This window comes from Bos javanicus, chromosome 23 (genome assembly GCF_032452875.1).
Source record: "Bos javanicus breed banteng chromosome 23, ARS-OSU_banteng_1.0, whole genome shotgun sequence".
NCBI lineage: Eukaryota > Metazoa > Chordata > Mammalia > Artiodactyla > Bovidae > Bos > Bos javanicus.
The window spans coordinates 10401708-10423989 of NC_083890.1; the positions used below are offsets into that span (position 1 = coordinate 10401708).

A 22282-nucleotide genomic window follows, 5' to 3' on the forward strand; every position below is an offset into this window, starting at 1 on the left:
GTGGTGTTGGAGAAGACTCTTGAGAGTCCCTTGGGCTACAAGGAGATCCAACTGGTAGTTCTAAAGGAAAAGTGAAAGTCGCTCAGTTGTGTCCAACTCTTTGCGACCCCATGGACTATACAGTCCAAGGAATTCTCCAGGCCAGAATACTGGAATGGGTAGCCTTTCCCTTCTCCAGGGGATTTTCCCAACCCAGGGATCAACCCCAGGTCTCCTGCATTGCAGGTGAATTCTTTAGGAGCTGAACCACAAGGGAAGCAGCCCTGAATATTCATTAGAACTGATGCTGAAGCGGAAGCTCCAATGCTTTGGCTACCTGATACAAAGGGCTGACTCACTGGAAAAGACCCTGACTCAGGCAACGATTGAAAGCAGCAGGAGAAGGGGACGGCAGAGGATGAGATGGTTGGATGGCATCGCCGACTCGATGGACATGGGTTTGAGCAAGCTTGGGGAATTGGTGATGGACAGGGAAGCCTGGAGTGCTGCAGTCCATGGGGTCACAAAGAATCCCACACAACTGAGTGACTGAACTGAACTGATGGCCAGTCATGTTAGTTGAGTACCTAGGCTAACTTTGTTGGACTACGAACAAATTGGACCTAGGAACACACTCTCCAAATGGAACTCATTTTGGATGTAGGGGACTTACCATAGAGCTAATAATAATAATACCTATCCTCTAATGTTATTATGAACAGTAAATAAGTTAACATTTGTAAGACCAGGAGTACCTGACCACCATGCTATCAAGGTACAGAATAGTGTCTGTTAATTATGTGAAGTCGCTCAGTCATGTCCAACTCTTTGCAACCCCACGGACTGTAGTCTGCCAGGCTCCTCCATCCATGGGATTTCCCAGGCAAGAATACTGGAGTGGGTTGCCATTTCCTTCTCCAGGGAATCTTCTTGACCCAGGGATGAAACCCAGGTCTCCCACATTTCAGGCAGACTCTTTACCATCTAAGCCACCAGAGAATTACATGCTACCTTTTGTGTGTGAATATATATTGTTGTTGTTCAGTCGTTCAGTCGTGTCCAACTCTTTGAAACCCCATGGACTGCAGCACACCAGCCTTTCCTGTCCACTATCTCCCGGAGTTTGGTCAAACTCATGTCCATTGAGTCAATGATGCCATCCAACCACCTCATCCTCTGTCATCCCCTTCTCATGCCCTCAATCTTTCCCAAATTAGGGTCTTTTCCAATGAGTCATCTCTTCTCATCAGGTGGCTAAAGTATTAGAGCTTCAGCATCAGACTTTCCAATGAATATTCAGGGTTGATTTCCTCTAGGATTGACTGATTTGATCTCCTTGCTGTCCAAGGGACTCTAAAGAGTCTTTTCCAACACCACAGTTCGAAAAGCATCAGTTCTTCAGTGCTCAGCCTACTTTATGGTCCAACTCTCACATCTGTACATGACTACTGGAAAAAACCAAAGCTTTGACTGTACGGACCTAGGTTTGTTATAGCTTTTCTTCCAGGCAGGTATTTGTACAAAGAAACTCTGGAAGGGTATGTAACAAACTTATAACTAGAATTCAGGAAAGTAAATAAGAGCAAGTGTTTTCATTGTAAATGTTCTTATATGGTTTTGATTTTTTAAACATATAAGTGAATAAATACATACTCAAAAGAGTTAAAAAATAAAGAAGATATTTTAGGGAAGCCAAAACATAGGTGATGATAGGCATTGCCTGAAACACTTAAAAAGATGGGAACATTTCCCTTTGGAAGGACAAAGACGACACTGTGTATGATCAAACTACAAAATTATGAACTCGTATGAGCAGGAACAAGGGGAATCCCTCTTTCACAAAAGAAATATGCACAGGTGTTTCATGCTCAATAAAATAACCATATTTATTTCATTTTTAATTACTAACTTTCTAAAATAACACTTTTCCTACAAAGAACTCAAAACAGAACTTGCAGTTTATAACAACAAACTTGCTTAACACTCGCCATGCTTCTCAGAGGGCGGAGGGAGGGAATATGAGGTAGACAGAGCGGTAAAAAGAAGCAGGGGTCGCTGCAGATCTGGACACAGGCAACAAGAGTGAGGAAGCACCCATTTCTGTGACCTCTGGTTTGGGAATGAGGTTCAGTGGCACTCATGGGAGGTTCCCTTCCAAGGCTTCCTTATAAGGAGCACTGGGGCTATCCACAGTGCTGGTGTTTCCTAAGCAGTGAGGCCTCCTGGGCTTCTAAGTTCCTTGGGCTCCACCATGAGACCGTCACAGACGTCTCATCGCTGGCTGACCAATAAACAGACAAATGGCCAGTGGGTCCGCAGTTCTTCAACAAACCAGACAAAAGCAACCGCGATGGGTAACAAGGAGAGGAGGAGTAGAAGGGTCTTCTTTGCATCTGCCCCGGTGGGATTCATGTTTTCTCAGAGGGTAGAAGGAAAGCAGAGCCTGCCGCTTACGTTCCTTCTACATCAAATGGTTGTTCCAGAGAAAGCGCAGCAGCATGTGAACTCCTCCAAAGAAAACGAAGACGTAGTGAGCCAGGATAGCTCTGCCTTCTTGCTGAAAGTTCTGTTTAAAAAGAGAGCAAGAAAGGGAGGGTGAGTTTTCTAAAAAGGCGATAAAATAATCCAAAGTTAGAAATTCAGTATTAGTATTAATTCAGTCAGTGCTACAGACTCGCTTCTCGGGCTGCTCCGTGAAGTGTCTGAGTGGGAGAATATCTTGGTCTGTTCGTGATGTCCGTGCCATCCACACAACCTGGGGAAGTTTTCCTCTGGACATTTTTTCCATCTTCACCATCAGCAAATTGGGCACTCTTTTCCAGGTTGATTAACCTGTTCCTCTGGCTTCCCACGGAGAAGGCAATGGCACCCCACTCCAGTACTCTTGCCTGGAAAATCCCATGGATGGAGGAGCCTGGTAGGCTGCAGTCCATGGGGTCGCTAAGAGTCGGACACAACTGAGCGACTTCACTTTGACTTTTCACTTTCATGCATTGGAGAAGGAAATGGCAACCCACTCCAGTGTTCTTGCCTGGAGAATCCCAGGGACGGGGAAGCCTGGTGGGCTGCCATCTATGGGGTCACACAGAGTCGGACACGACTAAAGTGACTTAGCTTAGCTTAGCTGGCTTCCCAGAGCACTTTCTTAGTTCTCCCAAAGAACCAAGGGAGTCTGCTTTGGGGTTGAAGAATGGACTTTAGATAGTGAAGAGGGGGTGAGTGTGAGCACGGTTGGAAGCAAAGACCTCAGCAGGTTTCTGGTGCGTGCTCAGTCGCTTCAGTTGTGTCTGACTCTTGCAGCCCCGTGGACTGTAGCCCACTGGCTCCTCTGTCTGTGGGATTTTCCTGACAAGAATACTGGAGTGGGTTGCCATATCCCCTCCTCCAGGGGATCTTCCTGACCTAGGGATCAAACCTGCATCTCCTGCATTTCCTACGTTGCAGGCAGATTCTTTACTGCTGAGCCACCAGGGAAGCCCATAAGTAAATACCACTGTAACTGGAAACCATGAAAGAACTTGTTTTTCCCTTTTATAATTGATATCAATTTAAAAATTTGAGCGACTTTGACAGTGGTCCAGTGGTTCAGTGATTAAGACTCTGTGCTTCCACTGCAGGGGGCGCAGGTTCAATCCCTACTCAGGGAACTAAGATCCCACATGCCACGTGGCATGGCCAAAAAATTTTAAAAATTTTAATTAAAAAAAGAAAAATTGAATTTCTTTCCAGCAAAGCAGATAAGAAAATGTATAGAGCACTGAGTCAGATGCGCATATATTTAAATTCCAGTTTTGCCACTTAATTGCTGAGTAACCTTGGATAGGTTATCTAATCTTGCTGAACCCCAAATGCTTCTCCTGAAATACCGATTCCACTAATTCATAGAGTTATTTGGAAAATTAAATGAAACAAATAAGAGTATCTCAGAGTGCCTGAAAGAAAATGTTTAGTAAATGTTCATTTCCCACCTGTCCTTCTAACAATCTTAAGAAATTTCTTATACATTACTGTCAGGGTCCCAGAGAAAACAGATAACACTCAAATTAGGATAATACAGGGTCGGATGAAGACACTTTACAAAAGTGGGGGGAGGAGGCATAAGGGTGGTGTAACAGCAGAGGCATTGCCACTCCTCGGCCTGTAGGGACAGGGAGGGGGCAGCTTCTAGGACCCAGGATAGAGTCTATGGAGAAAAATTTCAAAGGCACTTTAAGATCCTAAAAGCATAGAAAGACTGTTTTAATACATACTTTATAGCTAGGAAAATTACATGCCCCAGATTAGAAAAAAACAGGTCCTTGAAACAAAACCCCTCAAAACTAGATGGCAAAATAGGTTGAGAATCAAGGCCTATTTGAAAACACCAAACACTTGCTTAAGTGAAAATAATAAGAAGTCAAGCTATGTGATAGCTTGAGGACAATCAATTCAGCAGATAAAAATGCACCTTGGTGAGCTCCTTGCCAGGGAGTTCCAAGAGCAAGAATCAAAGTTTCTTTAAATACATCAAAAGCAGGAAGGCATCTGGAGAATCAATGAGACCACTTGATTAAACAAAGTACAAAATGTGAATAAATGATTGCATATGAAAGAAATATACCATGCCAGATTCAAAATTTTGTTGAAGTTACTTGAGTTAAGCCTGGAAGCAGCAGAGTAAAGCCTTTTAGCATTTTAGAGTCAAACTGAAGAGGAATTTTTAAAATTATTTAAAAAATATTCTATGCTCTATTTGAAGTGCTCTAAAAGACAATTTTGCAATACAAGAAAGACTACTTTAAAAGTGTAGGTCAAAGACAGCTTTGTAAAACATTGCAAGAAAAGCTAGGGCAGGTATAAGTATAGACATAGATCAATGGAATAGAATTGAGAGTTCAGAAATAAACCCCCAATTTATAGTCAGTTGATTTTGGACAAGGGTGCCAAGGCAATTCAGTAGGAAAAGAGTACTCTGTTCAACAGATGTGCTATGACAACTTAATACCCATATGTAAAAGAATGAAGATGAACTTATAACTCATACCATATATAAAAATTAGCTCCAAATGAGTCAAAGACCTAAATTTAAGAGCTAAAAGTCTAAAGCTCTTGAAAGAAAACATAGGCATAAATCTTCATGATGATTTCTTAGATATGACCCAAAAGCACTAGCAACAAAAGAAAAATAGCTAAGCTGAAATTCAGCAAATTTAAAACTTTTGCACTTCAAAGAACACTGTCAAGATGAAAGACAACCTTCAGAATGGGAGAAAATATTTGCAAATAACATATCTGATAAGGGACTTATATTCAGCATATATAGAGAACTGTGCTGCTGCGCTGTGCTAAGTCGCTTCAGTCACGACTGAAGCCTCTGTGACCCTATGGGCCATAGGACTCCAGGCCCCTCTGTCCATGGGATTCTCAGCAAGAACACTGGAGTGGGTTGCCATGACCTCCTCCAGGGCATCTTCCTGACCCAGAGATCAAACCCACGTCTCTGACGTCTCCTGCATTGGCAAGTGGGTTCTTTACCATTAGCGCCACTTGGTAGGCCCATATAAAGAGCTCCTGCAACTCAGTAATTAAAAGACAACCGAATTTTAAAATGAAGAACCTGAATAGACATTTCTCCAGAGATTTATACAAATAACCAATAAGCACCTGAAAAGATGCACAACATTAACTATCAGATCAGATCAGATCACTCAGTCGTGTCCGACTCTTTTCGACCCCATGAATCGCAGCACGCCAGGCCTCCCTGTCCATCACCAACTCCCGGAGTTCACTGAGACTCACGTCCATCGAGTCAATGATGCCATCCAGCCATCTCATCCTCTGTTGTCCCCTTCTCCTCCTGCCCCCAATCCCTCCCACCATCAGAGTCTTTTCCAATGAGTCAACTCTTCACATGAGATGGCCAAAGTACTGGAGTTTCAGCTTCAGCATCATTCCTTCCAAAGAAATCCCAGGGCTGATCTCCTTCACAATGGACTGGTTGGATCTCCTTGCAGTCCAAGGGACTCTCAAGAGTCTTCTCCAACACCACAGTTCAAAAGCAGCAATTCTTCAGCGCTTAGCCTTCTTCACAGTCCAACTCTCACATCCATACATGACCACAGGAAAAACCATAGCCTTGACTAGATGGACCTTTGTTGGCAAAGTAATGTCTCTGCTTTTGAATATGCTATCTAGGTTGGTCATAACTTTCCTTCCAAGGAGTAAGCGTCTTTTAATTTCATGGCTGCAATCACCATCTGTAGTGATTTGGGAGCCCAGAAAAATAAAGTCTGACACTGTTTCCACTGTTTCCCCATCTATTTCCCATGAAGTGGTGGGACGGGATGCCATGATCTTCGTTTTCTGAATGTTGAGCTTTAAGCCAACTTTTTCACTCTCCACTTTCACTTTCATCAAGAGGCTTTTGAGTTCCTCTTCACTTTCTGCCATGGGAATACCAGACCACCTGATCTGCCTCTTGAGAAATTTGTACGCAGGTCAGGAAGCAACAGTTAGTACTGGACATGGAACAACAGACTGGTTCCAAATAGGAAAAGGAGTTCATCAAGGCTGTATATTGTCACCCTGTTTATTTAACTTCTATGCAGAGTACATCATGAGAAACGCTGGACTGGAAGAAACACAAACTGGAATCAAGATTGCAGGGAGAAATATCAGTAACCTCAGATATGCGGATGACATTAAGTTTCAGGGAAGTGCAAATCAAACTCACAATATGACTCTTCTTCACACCTGCTGGGCTGGCTATAATCAAAGAGATAGTTAACTCATTTTTGACAAGAATGTGGAAAAACAGGATCCCTCATACCTTGCTGGTGGGTCACAATGTAAAATAGTACAGCCACTTTGGAAAACAGTCTGGAAGTTTCTCAAAAAGTTAAAGTTGTCATATGACTCAGCAATTCCACTCCTGTGCATGTTCTCAAAAAAACTGAAAACACTCATCTACACAAAGACTCCCACACAGATGTCCGTAGCATCATTATTTATAACAGTCAAAAAGTGGAAACAACCCCAACGTTCATCAGCTGATGAATAAACAAAGTGATATATATACATACAATGGAATATTATTCATCAATAAAATGAAGCATTGATTCATGCTACAACATGGATGAACCTTGAAAAAAACATTGTGTTAAGTGAGAAGGGGACGACAGAGGATGAGATGGTTGGATGGCATCACTGCCTCAATGGATGTGAGTTTGAGCAAGCTCCGGGAGTTGTGGCCTGGCCTGCTGCAGTTCATGGTCGAAAAGAGTCGGACATGACTGAGCGACTGAACTGAACTGACGTGAAAGAAGTCAGACATAAAGACCACATACTATATTAGTCCCCTTATATGAAATTTCAGAATAGGCAAATCCAGAGAAACAGAACGTAGATTGGTGGGGCTGGAAGGAAAATGGGAGGAGATAAGAAGGGACTACTATTGGGTTTGGAGTGTCTTACTGGGGTGATGAAACTGTTCTAAAATTGATTGTGATGATGGCTGTACAACTCTGTGAATAAACATAAAGCCACTTATACTGTTTAAATGGATGAATTGTATGATGTGAATTTTCTCAATAAAGTTTTTTTTTAAAGAAAAGTTAATTTATTAAGTTGCAGAGGTAAATTTAAGACATAAGTAAATTACAGCTTAAAAGGTAAGGGGAAAAAATCATTACCAAAAAAAAAAAAAAAAAGGTAAGGGAAAGGAAGAAAAGGAAAATGGAAGTGGAGGTGACATAGAGAAGTGACTCCCTGATTGGGTTGAGATAAATGTAGAAAATAGGTGGTTGTGATTTTTCCTACTCTGCTCTCTCCAGAGAAAACATTAGAAGGAAGCAGGAGTATTCAGAGTGCTAGCTGATAAAGAAGCAGGAAAGTTGAACTAAGGACTTGCCTGTAATTCATAAAGCACAGTCATCAGTGAAAACTGCAGAGGGAACTGAAGCATTGGAGGAAGAGCACTCTGTAATACATGATACGCGGCCAAGAAGTGTTCAACCCAAATAAGGCCAAAAACAAAATAAGTTGTTGGCTTTGATAACATGTACTGATCATTTTCCATCAAATTATCTCACTCAGTGTTCAGAACAGTCTACTGGCTTCATTCTAAATATAAATCAGAACATGGCACTTTTCTACTCTCCCTCTGAAGAAGTTTCTCTTATAAACACTTAGGGTAAAACCCAAAAACCTTTTACCACCACTCCTAAGACAGAGGCCAGCCCCTGGACCTCAACACCCACCCCGCTCAGCCATTCTGGCCTCCTTGCTGTTCCTTACGCCTGCTTCTATGCCAGGGGCTTGGCACTCCCAGTTCCCTCTGTCTGGAACACTCTCTCCCCAGGTATTCCCCTGGCTCACTTCCAGTCTCTGCTCAAACATCACCTCCTCAGAGAAGCCTTTCCTGACGGCCCATGCAGGGTCATCTCCATCACTCAGTACCCACAGTAGTCTAGTCATGACTTCAGTTTGTCCCGCTCCTATGAGCCCTATGAGAGTAGGCTCATCTTCTGCCCTGCTCTCTGCCTGGAACTGAGTCTGGCATATGGGAAGCACTCAATAAATACTTGTTTGAGTGAACTTGGTCTGTCAATACCTGGGACTGGCACATAGTAGGTACTCAATAAATATTTGCATAATCGGTCTATCAGTATTTTATGTGATTGTTTCCTTCTCACTTTTAGTAACGTTATTGTTGGGACCTTCTGTTCTTGTTTTGTCTCCAGGAATGTCTTATTTGAGGGGATGGCTGAGTACTGCCACATTTGAACCAGAGCATAGAAAGGGGCCTGGCACTCCCTGAGGTCAGCATGATGGCAGCAGCAGGGATAAACAAGAAATCGCTGCAGGTACTTGTCCTGTGATGAATTTAAGGGCAAGAAGTTGGGCTCTAAGGGTCAGCCACCTGTCCTAGCACAGAGCCCCACATGGTTATTCTCCTTCTGCTGCCAGTTACAGGTTGTTCTGGAGGAAAACTAAGTTGGCTGTGGATTTCATCGTGCCTAAGATTTGGGCTTCCCTGGTGACCCAGCTGGTAAAGAATCTTCCTGCAGTGCAGGAGACTGGGGTTTGATCCCTGGGTCAGGGAGATCCCCTCGAGAAGGGAACAGCTACCCACTCCAGTATTCTTACCTAGAGAATTCCATGGACGGAGGAACCTGGCTAACTACAGTCCATGGGATCACAAAGAGTCGGACATGACTGAGCGACTAACACGTTCACAGAATTTAAAAGAGTAATCTTTATGTTTTCCCTTATTACTTCTTATAATAATCAGGAGAAACAAAGAAACCAGGGAGAGCTGGGCTTAGAGCAGAACCTGGGTTGGTTCAAGGAGGATAACCACAATCTAAGTCAAAGGTTCTCCTCCACGATGGAGCATTACATTCACTTGGACTCATCTCTCAAGGTAGGGCCCAGCATCTATACTTCCTAAAACTCCACAGGTGATTCTCACATGCATCCTAGTTTGAGAGTGTGAAGCAAAGTTTCTCACATTTATAACTCAGATCCCCAAGGGTGTGTGCAAAATGGTAAATTCTGATGCCAGAGCTGTGGGCTGGGGTTCAAGATTTTGCACATCTGGTCAGCTGCCAAATAATGCGGATGCCGCTGGTCCGTGGACCAGTTTTTCGTGAGGCAAATGTGAGATCAAATACTGGCATTGGCTCAGGTTCTCAATTTTCAGATCTAATGCTTGGTAATCTGGACATTATTAACCCATGTGTTCTGCTAATTCCTGGGCATTCCAGCTACTTGGCAGCCATTGTTCTGTTTGCTCTTTCCAGCTAGGCCTTTGCTGGGGAAATTTAAGTCTCACCTCTTGCACCATTCTCTGCTCAATGCTGTCCCCAATGTTTCTCAGCCGCACGGCCAACTTGTGACGTATTTCCTCCTGGTGATGGTTCTGGCCAATACTATCCTCCTTGGGCTGAGAAGGTGGATTGTGATCTACATTGATAGAAAAGAGTTCAAAGAGATAATTGCATTAACTATCACTCACCACTAGTCACTTAAAACTGGCTTAGACAACGAGAGGAATGAAATCCCATCATCATAGTGATTATTGAAAGCAAAGCCTTGCACTGGAATAAATAGCTCTGTCCAGTAGAAATATAATTCAAGCTATATATAAATTTTAATTTTTCTAGTGGTAAAATCAAGTAAAAAATAATTTTAGTAATGTATTTTACTTAAGACAGTATATCCAAAGTTCAGTTCAGGTCAGTCGCTCAGTCATGTCCGACTCTTTGCAATCCCATGAACTGCAACACACCAGGCCTCCCCCTCCATCACCAACTCCCGGAGTCCACCCAAACCCATGTCCATTGAGTCAGTGATGCCATCCAACCATCTCATCCTCTGTCGTCCCCTTCTCCTCCTGCCCTCAATCTTTCCCAGCATCAGGGTCTCTTCAAATGAGTCAGCTCTTCGCATGAGGTGGCCAAAGTATTGGAGTTGCAGCTTCAACATCAGTCCTTCCAATGAACACCCAGGACTGATCTCCTTTAGGATGGACTGGTTGGATCTCCTTGCAGTCCAAGGGACTCTCAAGAGTCTTCTCCAACACCACAGTTCAAAAGCATCAATTCTTCAGTGCTCAGCTTTCTTTATAGTCCAACTCTCACATCCAAAGTATCATAACATATAATCAATATAAAATTATTAGTGGTATGTTTTGTACTTTTTTATTTAAGCTTTCAAACTCCAGTGTTTATTTTATACTTACAACACATCTCAATCCAGATATTAACTAATTTCATTGGAAAACCTTGTATTTTATTTCATGAAGTGTTGATTTGTATTTAGATTTCATGAAGTTTACAATTAAAATTTATATATCCAAGTTGTTCCACACATACCTAAAACTTTTCCAACAACTAAATCAAGTATCAGTTTTTAAAACTTAATTAAAATTAAATAAAACTTAAAATTCAGTTCCTCGATTGCACTGGCCACATTTCAAGTGCTCTATTATATTCCAATACTGAATTTTTAATATCCAAAAGGAAAAATTATCTCACTTTATGCTGAAAATTGTGTGGATATATACATATCCACATAGAATTCTAAAAATAAAACTGTCATCTAAATGACCTAGTGGGGAATTTGGAAAAATCTCATTGTTAATCTTTTCAAAAGAATAACTCCTTCATAAAGTAGATAACAAGCCTCAATGTATTGTGACTTTAAAAAAATGTTGTATCAACATACAAAAGTTTCTTTCCGTTGCACTTAGGAAAACTTTTAAACGAATAGGACTTTAAGGTTTTGTAAGTGCTTTTCCACTGCCAGCTATAATGTGAATATTTTATTGTCTCAGACGGTGATCATCTTTTTATAATCTTGATTTTATTTGATAAAAAAGAGATATCTAAGGCCTTCTGATTTAAGACTGAGCACAAGCATTGACCTTTCCGTTTCTCCTAGTCCCTCCCAAGACCTCACCAAAATGAAAGTATAAAAAAGAGTAAAACTGCCACAGTGAAAAGAATGGGAAGCAGAGTCAACAGCAGATGAGAGATCTATACATGTTTGTAGAAGGCAGAAAGAAGAGAAGACAAGATATAGACAAGTGAGCCAGAAAGAGAAAGTGCCAAGAACCCATGATAGGAAGCCCCTTCACTCACCAGGACCCGGAAGCTGGGAAAGGGGAACATGCCGTTGACTAGAATTCTGAGGAGGATCTACTGTCCCACTTGGTACCCTTGGCAACCCCAGCCCACTGGACCCATCAGATTTCAGGTGAAAAATCCAGACCAGTCTTCCCTAACACGAGAACAAATCTTGTGGAGAGAGCTAAAACTTCTTTATGAATGTTGGTGCCTCAGGTCAAAGGTCTCCTTGTTCTGGCATTTGAGGGATCTGGGGCCAAAACGTCAGCTCCCCTAACTCACCGCCCTAAAACTCTCCCAGTTCAGACCCCCTATTTGAGTCCCCATTCAGTGAGGAGCCCTGGGAAGCAGTGAGGCATCGTGCTAAGATTCCGAAGCCAAATCATTTGGGTTCAAATGTAAAATTTATAGATAAAACTGTGTAACCTGGGAAAGTTATTTAATTTCTCTATGCCTTCATTTCTTCAATTGTAAAATGGGAATGGTAATATATTATTTTATCAATTCTAAGATTTTATAATGCCTCCAAAAGAGAATGTGTTTTATAGTCTATGGCATGTCATATTCCAACAGATTGTTTATTTTCTTAGTAGGAAACAAAATTATAGTACATTTTACAATTGATGGAATATTAAACTTAATGAGCAGAGAAGGAAATGGCAACCCACTCCAGCATTCCTGCCTGGAGAATTCCATGGACAGAGGAGCCTGGTGGGATACGGTCCATAGGGTCGCAGAGTCAGATAGGACTGAGCACACAGCACAAACTTAATAAGATACTATAGTAACTACCTTGTAGAGGGGTTGTTGAAATGATTAAGTGAATTAATACATTTAACCTGTGCAGGACCACACCTGGAACATGGATAAATGCTATATGAGTGAGTGAAAGTTGCTCAGTCATGTCCAATACAGACCCCATGAACTGTAGCCTGAGAGGCTCCTCTGTCCATGGAATTCTCCAGGCCAGAATACTGGAGTGGGTAACCTTTCCCTTCTCCAGGGGGATCTTCCCAACCCAGAGATTGAACCCAGGTCTCCCACATTACAGGCGGATTCTTTACCAGCTGAGCCACCTGGGAAGCCCAAGAATACTGGAGTAGGTAGCTTATCCCTTCTCCAGCGGATCTTCCCAACCAAGGAATAGAACAGGGGTCTCTGGCATTGCAGGCAGATTCTTTACCAGCTGAGCTATCAGAGAAGCCCAAATACTATGTAAGTGTTAGCTACTGCCACCAACTGGGAAAACAGTCCTCACATAACAGCAGAAAAAACCCACACGAGTTAACCGGTCAGTATTTTTTTTTTAATAACAGAAGATCACCAGGCAACTGAGAAGAACAATCATTGAAAGAGAAATACCAGATAAACAAACAAAATAGTGATCCTGAAGAAAACAGGTGTAATTCAGGAAACAGAAGAGAATGTTTGCAAGTTCTAATGTATATCTTTAGAGTGATTTAAGAAAATATTACATTTAGCGACTTCCCTGGCAATCCAGTGATTAGGATTCACCTTCCCCAGGGGTTGTGGGTTTGATCCCTGGTCAGGGAACTAGGATCCCACAGGCCTGTGGCCAAAAAAACAAAACATAAAAACAGAAGCAATATTGTAACAAATTCAATAAAGACTTAAAAAAAAAATGGTCCACATCAACAAAAATCTTTATTAAAAAAAAGAAAGAAAATATTACATTTAGGAAACAAAAGAAAATGCTGTGAAAAAAGATTAAACCTACAACAAAATCTTTCAGTTTTTAAAAATATGACTGCTAAAATTAAAAATACAATTGACCGTCTGAGAAAAGAAAATCTCTCAGAAAAAAAAATCAGAATTTTTAAATAGGCGAGATAAGATAGGTGATATACAGAACCAATCTGGAAAGACCAGCACCGGATTAGTAAGAGTCACAGAAACAGAGGAGGAAAATTGTTAAACAGCATATGACAGCTTCCCAGTACAAACTTCAGATTAGAACATCTCACCAAGAAAAAAGCCCCACCAAATTCTCAGGACAACAAAAGGGGAAATAAAATCCTCCCCTCTGGACCATACTGACATTTCAAAAGATGGCATTTTGGCTAAAGATGCTAAAGATCTCCAAAGAGAAACATGGGTTAGTTTGATGACTGACTTCCCATCAGTAATGGATTCTAGAATATAGTAGAATTAATACCCTCAAGAATTTTTTTTTTTTTTTTGGTCATGCCACGTGCTTTGCAAGATCTTAGTTCCCCAACCAGAGAGGTTAAACCCTGGCCCTTGGCAGTGAAAGCATCAAGTCCTAACCACAACCACCAGGGAATTCCCACCCTCGAGGATTTTATTAAAAATTCTTTTCAACCTAGAAGTTTCTGCCTACCTAATTCTCGATAATTTGTGAGAGGTGAATAAAGACATTTGCAGACATGCAAGGACTCAGGAAGTTGTTCTCCCATAAACAATTTCTTAGGAAGCCTCTTGAGGAGGTTTTCCAGTGAAACAGAGTATGACTAAATCAAGGGGAAAAAAAAAAATCAGCAAAAGGTGGATCCAACGCTGGGAAGGGAAGTCCCAGGATGACAGGCCCAGATAGTGATGAGATTGGAACAAGAGAACAACTCTAGAAGGGAAGTCCCCAAGGAAAGGGAGATTTGATTGAAAACATAGCATGATTGAAAATTTGGGAAACTTGAAGATATCATAATTACAAATCGTGTGAGCAGCGGAGGAGAGGCAGTGAGAAAGTCCAGAAAACAAAGGTAATACAGAAAGTTTATGGTATAAATAAGAAGCCAATTAAGATGTGGCTTAAGTTTAAAGCTTTCCTTTAAAGCTTTAAGCTTTCCTGATAGCTCAGTTGGCAAAGAATCTGCCTGCAATGCTGCTGCTGCTGCTAAGTCACTTCAGTCGTGTCCGATTCTGTGTGACCCCATAGATGGCAGCCCACCAGACTCCCCTGTCTCTGGGATTCTCCAGGCAAGAACACTGGAGTGGGTTGCCATTTCCTTCTCCAATGCATGAAAGTGAAAAGTGAAAGGGAAGTCGCTCAGTCATGTCCGACTCTCAGCGACCCCATGGACTGCAGCCTACTAGGCTCCTCCATCCATGGGATTTGCCAGGCCAGAGTACTGGAGTGGGGTGCCATCGCAATGCAGGAGACCCCAGTTCGATTCCTGGGTCAGGAAGATCCGCTGGAAGGAATAGGGTCGAAAAGAGTTGGATTCGACTGAGCAACTTTCACTTTCATGACCCATTACTTGCAGATCTGGATTATGTAAACTGTCAACAATCCATCATTTAATGTACAGCATAATGTCTCAAAAACATATGTAACTGTGCTTTGACCTTTAATGGACAGAACAGTTCTCAGAGTTTTCTGAGAGGCTATTCCGGGGTTATAATCTTCAATTTGGCTCAAAATAAAATTTCCATTTCTTTCTTAGGCCAACTGATCAACTTTTTTTGATGGCACTCAGCCTGATTTAAGCAATCACAGCTTTAATCCACTATTTCATTACTTGGAGATGTTTATTCTCAGGGAAAATCACTTCAGTACCTACGAACTTGATTGGTGGTAGTGACCGCTCCTGAATCCCAGAGCCTTAAGAGAATGTGAAGGGTATTTGCATAACCTTTTACCTTTGTAACATAACATGTGGAGAGGAGAAAGGGCAACTGAGTGGGGAGACCTTCAAAATGAGTATCATCAACTTCAAAATGGGTTTAGGGCCAGCCCTACCTGTGCCAATCAAAAGCATGATGATTTGCAACTATCATTTTAACTGACTGTCACCTGGGAAGTACAAAATCCAGTATCTGCAGTATGAAGACGGAATACAAGTTGGGTAAGTTCCAGTAATGGACATTGGGAGACATGGAGCTATAAGAATGCTAATAAATGGAGAAGGAAATGGCAATCCACTCCAGCACTCTTGCCTGAAAAATCCCATGGACGGAGGACCCTGATAGGCTACGGTCCATGGGGTCGCAGAGTTGGACACGACTGAGCGACTTAAAAAAAAAGAAAAAGAAAAGGATGCTAATAAGCCTTGGGTATTTCAGCTGGGTAGACAAAGGGGCAGAGAAGGAAGGACCTAGAGATAGGACACAACAGAAGATTGTGCTCAAAGCAAGAAGTGTGTTTTGTATTCTGGAACTCAGCATAACAACTATTTGTATTTCGTGCATGTCTGAACAATTACTGGTGAAACACTTGCAGCATGGCAAATGCGTGTGTGCTCAGTCATGTCCAACTCTTTTGACCCCATGGACTGTAACCTGCTAGGCTCCTCTGTCCATGGGATTTTCCAGGTGTGGATACTGGAGTGGGTTGCCATTTCTTCCTCCAGGGGATCTTCCTGACCCAGGGATCAAACCCACGTCTCTTGAGTCTCCTGCATTGGCAGGTGTGTTCTTTACCACTAGCGCCATCTGGGAAGCCCGAAATAACAGAGATGATACTGCATATTAGATGTGTATCAGCATTCTTACCTATTGGATACACATTGTCTATATCAGTAATTATGGGTTACCGTTACTCCCTAAGAACTTAGAATTAAAAGAAAAAAGTATTTTCTGAGAACTTTGAGGCAAGATCAGTGTATGTTTAGTGGAAATGGGTGAGATGAGCAGTCATCGGAAGGGGAGAGGCTACTAGCTCTCCCTTGCCCAAGCCATTCCCTCTGCCTGCAACTTGCACCCTCCTTAACCCGCTCAGGTCTCAGTCCAGGGTTACATCTCCAGGGAAGCCTTCTCTAACCTCCCTCCTAGGTCGAAGCCCCATTATAGCATCTGGACCTCTTAGCACCCTATCACATTACATTTAACATTGGTACATGTGATTGACTGCTGTCTGCCTTCTTTACCTGACCATCAGTGCCAGGAAGGAAGGGGCTGTTGCTGTTTTTGTTCACCATTGTCAGCTGAGTATGTAATACAGTGCCTAAAATAGTATTTTTTTTTAATGAATAAAAAAAGTCAATGTGTCCATCTAGAGGAGGAAAGAGACAGATGGTGAGCCTTAGGAGCACCAAAAAAAAAAAAAAAAGCAAAAATGAGCATCCAAGGGACTTTCCTGGTGGTCCAGTGGTTAAGAATATGTCTGCCAGTGCAGGGGTCGAGGGTTGATCCCTACTCTGGGAACGAAGATCTGACATGCCATGGAGCAACTAAACCCATGCACCACAACTACTGAGCCCTTGTGCCCTGGAGCCCATGCTTGGCAACAAGAAGCAGGCACTGCAACCAGAAACCCATGCACCACAACTAGAGAGTTAAAAAAAAATATATATATATATATATAATGAACACCCAAGTGGTGCAGGAAGGGGGACCCTGGAGGGCCCCCCTTTCTGTAATACAAGCAATCTTAGAAGCAGAAAGAAGCTGAAAACTGGACCCTCTTCTGACTTCTACAATTAATATATCCCATTTACACCTACCTATGTATCTATGAGTGTCTCTGTGTTAGTTGCTCAGTTGTGTCCGACTCTTTGTAACCCAATGGACTTTAGATCGCCAGGTTCTTCTGTCCATGGTATTCTCCAGGCAAGAATACTGAAGTGGGTTGCCATTCCCTTCTCTGGAGAATCTTCCTGACCCAGGGGTTGAACCTGGGTCTCTTTCATTGCTGACAGATTCTTTTTCGGCTACACCCCACACCTTGTGAGATCTCAGTTCTCCGACCAGGGATTGAACCCAGGCTTCTTGCATTGGAAAGTGCAGAGTCCTGTACAGAAGTGCAGAGTCCAGATGCCAGGAAATTTTTGTGTGTGTGTGTATATATATGTCTGCCCTTTCCTATCAATAGAGAAGGAAATGGCAACCCACTCCAGTATTCTTGCCTGGAAAATCCCATGGACAGGGGAGCCCGGCCAGCTGTAGTCCACAGGTCACAAAGAGTTGGACATGACTGAGCACACACACTTTTCCTAGCAATACTTTTTACATTTTTAGAGGTGGACAGGGCTTCTTTCCACTTTTAATCATTTTTGTTTTCCCAAGAGTGTCTAATTTATCTTAAACGACATATCAGGACGGTTGCTCTGGACTTCTCCAAATCCTACCCACCTCCTCAACTTTTCTAAGTGTCTTTTAGTTCTACATGGGCTTCCTAGGTGGTGCTAGTGATAAAGAATCCTGACAATGCAGGAGACCCAAGAGATTCAGGTTCAATCCCTAGGCTGGGAAGATCCCCTAGAGGAGGAAATGGCAACCTACCTATTCCAGTATTATTGCCTGGGAAAACCCCATGGACAGAGGAGCATGGTGGGCTATAGTCGGGGTTGCAAAGAGTTGGACACAACTGAGCACAGGTGTATGTGTGCGCACACACACACACACACATTCTCCATACAAATACTATGGGTTCCCCCCGACCCCAGCACCAAACAGATATGTTCATATGGCTAGTGTTCAGTTCAACTGCTCAGTCGTGTCTAGCTCTTTGCGACCCCATGGACTGCAGCATGGCCAGGCTTCCCTGTCCATCACCAACTCCTGGAGCTTGCCCAAACTCATGTCCATCTAGTTGATGTTGCCATCCAACCATCGCATCCTCTCTCGTCCCCTTCTCCTCCTGCCTGCAATCTTTCCCAGCATCAGGGTCTTTTCCAAGGAGTCAGTTCTTTGCATCAGGTGGCCAAAGTATTGGAGTTGCAGCATCAGTCCTTCCAATGACTCTTCAGGGCTGATTTCCTTTAGGATTGACTGGTTTGATCTCCTTGCAATCCAAGGGACTCTCAAGAGTCTTCCCCAACACCACAGTTCAAAAGCATTAAATCTTCGGTGCTCAGCTTTCTTTATAGTCCAACTCTCACATCCATACTGTAGCTTTGACTAGACAGACCTTTGTCAGAAAAATAATGTCTCTGCTTTTTGATATGCTGTCTAGGTTGGTCATAGCTTTTCTTCCAAGGAGCAAGCGTCTTTTACTTTCATAGCTGCAGTCACCATCTGCAGTGATTTTGGAGCCCCCCCAAATAAAGTTTCTCACTGTTTCCATTGTTTCCCCATCTATTTGCCAGGAAGTAATGGGACCAGATGCGATGATCTTAGTTTTCTGAATGTTGAGTTTTAAGCCAGCCTTTTCACTCTCCTCTTTCACTTTCATCAAGAGAATAGCCCCAAAGTAACAGAGATAAGTTTGGGCTTCAACCAGTTATTTTCCAGCCAACAATGGCTTGTGATTTTCATTTTCAGTCTGTGTTGCAACCTGGGACAAAAGCACTAAGAGGAGAAAGGGATCTTCTCAATCAGCTTCTTCATTAACAGTTCGCTGTATCTAATTTATCTAACCTATCTAATCTATCTCTGTCATCCGTCCATCCATCCAATCAAGTTCCCAGCAGGAGAGCTTCCCTCCACGCGACCAACCACACCTGGATGACTGCGCGTTCAGGGTTCTCCTCAGACGCGCTGCCCAGACCCGGTCGGAGGCCGGAAAAACCCTTGGGGCGGGGCTGGCAGTAGAGGTCACGTGATCGGCTGTAACCAATGGGAAGTGCACATGGCGCGCTGTGCCCAGAGGCGGTCTCTGGCGCAGGGGGTGGCGCTCGTTGTTCGCTACTACTACTAAGTCACGTCAGTCGTGTCCGACTCTGTGCGACCCCATAGACGGCAGCCCATCAGGCTCCCCCGTCCCTGGGATTCTCCAGGCAAGAACACTGGAGTGGGTTGCCATTTCCTTCTCCAATGCGTGAAAGTGAAGTCGCTCAGTCGTGTCCGACTCTTAGCGACCCCATGGACTGCAGCCTACCAGGCTCCTCCGTCCATGGGATTTTCCAGGCGAACTTGTTCGCTACCTGCTTCAAATCCGATTGCGAGGGAGGGAGAACAGGTATCCGGGGTACACCACCAGGCCCCTCCAGTGACCCTGGCTTTAGCGTTCTCGACGTCATAAATAACTCAGTGTCCCTCACACTGCCCCCTTCAGTCTGCGCATCCCCATTCCTTCAGCGATAAAAGGGGAGAAACACGATGCTTCTTGCTGAGCCTGTGAGGGAAGGAAATGGGAGTGGGGGTGGGGCGCGGCTTCTGGCCGCTACCGCCTCTGACTGAGCGGTAACCCGCGGCCGTGGCATGCACTATTGGCGCACCAGACAAAAATTGCCAGACACAAAGATTTTACACATGCAGTAAAATGAGAACTCTATGCAAAAAAAAAAAAAAAAATGCAGATTAGGCTGTTGGCTGTCACTGTTAGTAGCATTAGTAATTCTTCACCCTTCTGCTTTTTTTGAGGTGAAACTAATTAGGAAAGCTTTTGGGGTAAATGTGGCAACCGCCCACAGTGCACCTCAGTTTCATAAGGATCGGTGAGGATTAAGTAATATCAGTTCAGTTCAGTCGCTCAGTCGTGTCCGACTCTTTGCGACCCCATAGTGAGTGTGAAAACACTGGAAAAGATTTGCAGTAAAATACAAGTTCTAGAATAGTGCACAGCTTTGTAAATATACTAAAAGCTTCTGAATTGTGTGCTTTAGAAGTGTGAACTTTATGGTACGAGTTACATCTCAACTTAGAAAAATGAAATGTATGTTCTATAAGGTAATAATAGGTGACACAGTCTCAGGTTTGGAGATACCATTGTTGACACCTGTCCAGATGAAAATTCAAAATTTTGGTCAACTGAGTTCTTTTTAGAAAATGAATACCATATTTGATATGGCGGCCAGAGTCTCATTGCTGCTGCTAAGTCGCTTCAGTCATGTCCGACTCTGTGCGACCCCAGAGATGACAGCCCACCAGGCTCCCCCGTCCCTGGGATTCTCCAGGCAAGAACACTGGAGTGGGTTGCCATTTCCCTCTCCAATGCGTGAAAGTGAAGTCGCTCAGTCGGGTCGGACTCCTAGCGACCCCATGGACTGCAGCCTACCAGGCTCCTCGGTCCATGGGATTTTCCAGGCAAGAGTACTGGAGTGGGGTGCCATTGCCTTCTCCAAGAGTCTCATTAGGATGCTTGAAATGTCTGCTTTCTTAGTGGCACGTAATTCTTTTAAAGTGGAAAATAGTTTGAGATTAATTTAAATCCTTTCAGGTGTCTAGCATGTTTTTAATCTAAAAGTCTAAAACCGCATGCATTTAACTCTAACATTCTTTAATGCTTTTCCAAACACAGCACTTTAATTTTCCAACATTTTGGGACATTTAGGAATCATACATTTTTTAAAAACAAAATTTCAAGTTTATCTTTCCCTCATGTTCTTTCCTATATTGACAATATCAAGAAGGAACCTACACTGAATTTTCCCTACCTTAACAATGCAGATATTTTCAGGTCAAGTTTAAAGGTATATTTTTATTAAAAGATGAATTTGATTTATTTTAGTGAATTTGGGATCATCTTAATTAGTTGTCACATCAGTGATTCAGAGCTCATAGAAACTAGGAGATTTATACCATGAAGCAAAGTCAGTTTTAGATTTTTACTATGTAAGAACTTCGATGAATAGGTTTACACTACTTCTTTTTTTTTTTTACACTACTTCTTAATGTTTAAATACTCCAGTGCCCAATTTTATATCTTCAGTACCAGTAAAAATACAAGCTAAATAGAATATTTAACTTAGCTTAATACAAATAATATCTTACCTGGTTTCCTTGACATGGCTGAAACTGGCTGGGAGCTGACAAGTTGGGTCATGTAAGCACTCTGAAAACTGTATTTCACCCACAGTGATTTGCAACAATTTGTTACATTGGGAGAGGGATTCAGAAGTTCTTTAGGTTCATAAACAATGGCATCGTGTTTTTTCTTCTTCATGTTTTTTTCCTGTTAAAAATATTTTCAGAGGATTTCTCCCATTTCTCAGTATATATTTGGTATGATAAATGAATACTGATATTTTAACACAAACAGCCTTTATACCATATATTAAAAGATTTTGCATTTGGGTGGAAGATGGAACAGGGTGATCTGTAAGTTCTTTTTTTAACTGAAGTAAACATCTATGTTGTTTACTCTTTAGATCTGATACATCACCCTGTATCCTCATCTCCCAGCAGTTTCTCATCATAATAGTTACATTCCATCCAGGGAACAGTGTTAAATTAGTACACATAGAAGAGAGACAAATTATTAATAGTATAGCCAAAAGAAAAATAGATTTAAAAAACCTAGACAGGTGGGGAAGACTGGAGATGGAATATATTCTTCGACCTACTGCAGGGTGTGTGTGTGTGGATGTGGGTGTGTGTATTTCCTCCCCAGAATGGCTCCTGTATTCCCTCTTTAATACTCCATATACACACAGTCCATCTCTGCAGATGCCAATGAAGGCTATTCTGTGCACACTGCTCCCTTTTCTTCCAATATTAAAGCACCAGTCGGAGAAGGCAATGGCACCCCACTCCAGTACTCTTGCCTGGAGAATCCTAGGGACGGGGGAGCCTGGTGGGCTGCCATCTATGGGGTTGCACAGAGTCGGACACGACTGAAGCGACTTAGCAGCAGCAGCAGCAGTAAAGCACCAATCGAGTAAGTTGAAGAATTGATGATTTTCATTGTCTATCAGTATACTTACTTATCTTATTTTAAAGGTTGGCCACAGAATTTGACTTGCTATTTTACCTTCTAAATCTAAGCAGTTAATAAAAAATCAAAGAATGACTGAGAGGTCAAACCATAAAAAACAACTGAAAGTTAGCAGAGGAGGCCTTCTGAAGCATTGCATCAGTACTGTCCAATAAAAATATGTGAGACACATATGTAA

At 42.6% G+C, this 22282-nt stretch overlaps 1 protein-coding gene and 1 long non-coding RNA gene across 3 annotated transcripts; one reads left to right on the forward strand and one right to left on the reverse strand.

Annotated features, from left to right (window-relative positions):
• Positions 1-1731: 1731 nt before the first annotated feature.
• On the reverse strand, positions 1732-21363 carry PXT1 (peroxisomal testis enriched protein 1). Of its 2 annotated transcripts, none has more exons than XM_061398014.1 (3): positions 21162-21363; positions 9794-9924; positions 1732-2545 (listed from the first exon to the last, which is right to left on the reverse strand). In XM_061398014.1, the coding sequence occupies exons 1-3, from the start codon at positions 21331-21333 to the stop codon at positions 2441-2443; spliced, it is 408 nt and encodes a 135-aa protein (XP_061253998.1). In that variant the 5' UTR covers positions 21334-21363; the 3' UTR covers positions 1732-2440. The 2 variants fall into 2 exon arrangements, with proteins under 2 accessions (XP_061253998.1, XP_061253997.1); XM_061398013.1 differs by lacking the exon at positions 21162-21363 and adding an exon at positions 19327-19657 and having other exon boundaries at positions 1735-2545.
• On the forward strand, positions 8497-15013 carry LOC133236166 (uncharacterized). The gene is made up of 2 exons (XR_009732765.1): positions 8497-8822; positions 8926-15013. It is a non-coding gene; the product is annotated as an uncharacterized LOC133236166 (long non-coding RNA).
• Positions 21364-22282: the final 919 nt, after the last annotated feature.

Excerpts from the sequence above, each read along its gene's own strand:
- PXT1 (XM_061398014.1), bottom strand. The coding sequence starts at position 21,333 with ATGAAGAAGAAAAAACACGATGCCATTGTTTATGAACCTAAAGAACTT. Across the intron at positions 9,925-21,161 it reads AGCCATGTCAAGGAAACCAG|ATCACAATCCACCTTCTCAG; the intron begins GTAAGATATTAT and ends CTATCAATGTAG. Across the intron at positions 2,546-9,793 it reads AGCAGAGAATGGTGCAAGAG|AACTTTCAGCAAGAAGGCAG; the intron begins GTGAGACTTAAA and ends CTTTTTAAACAG.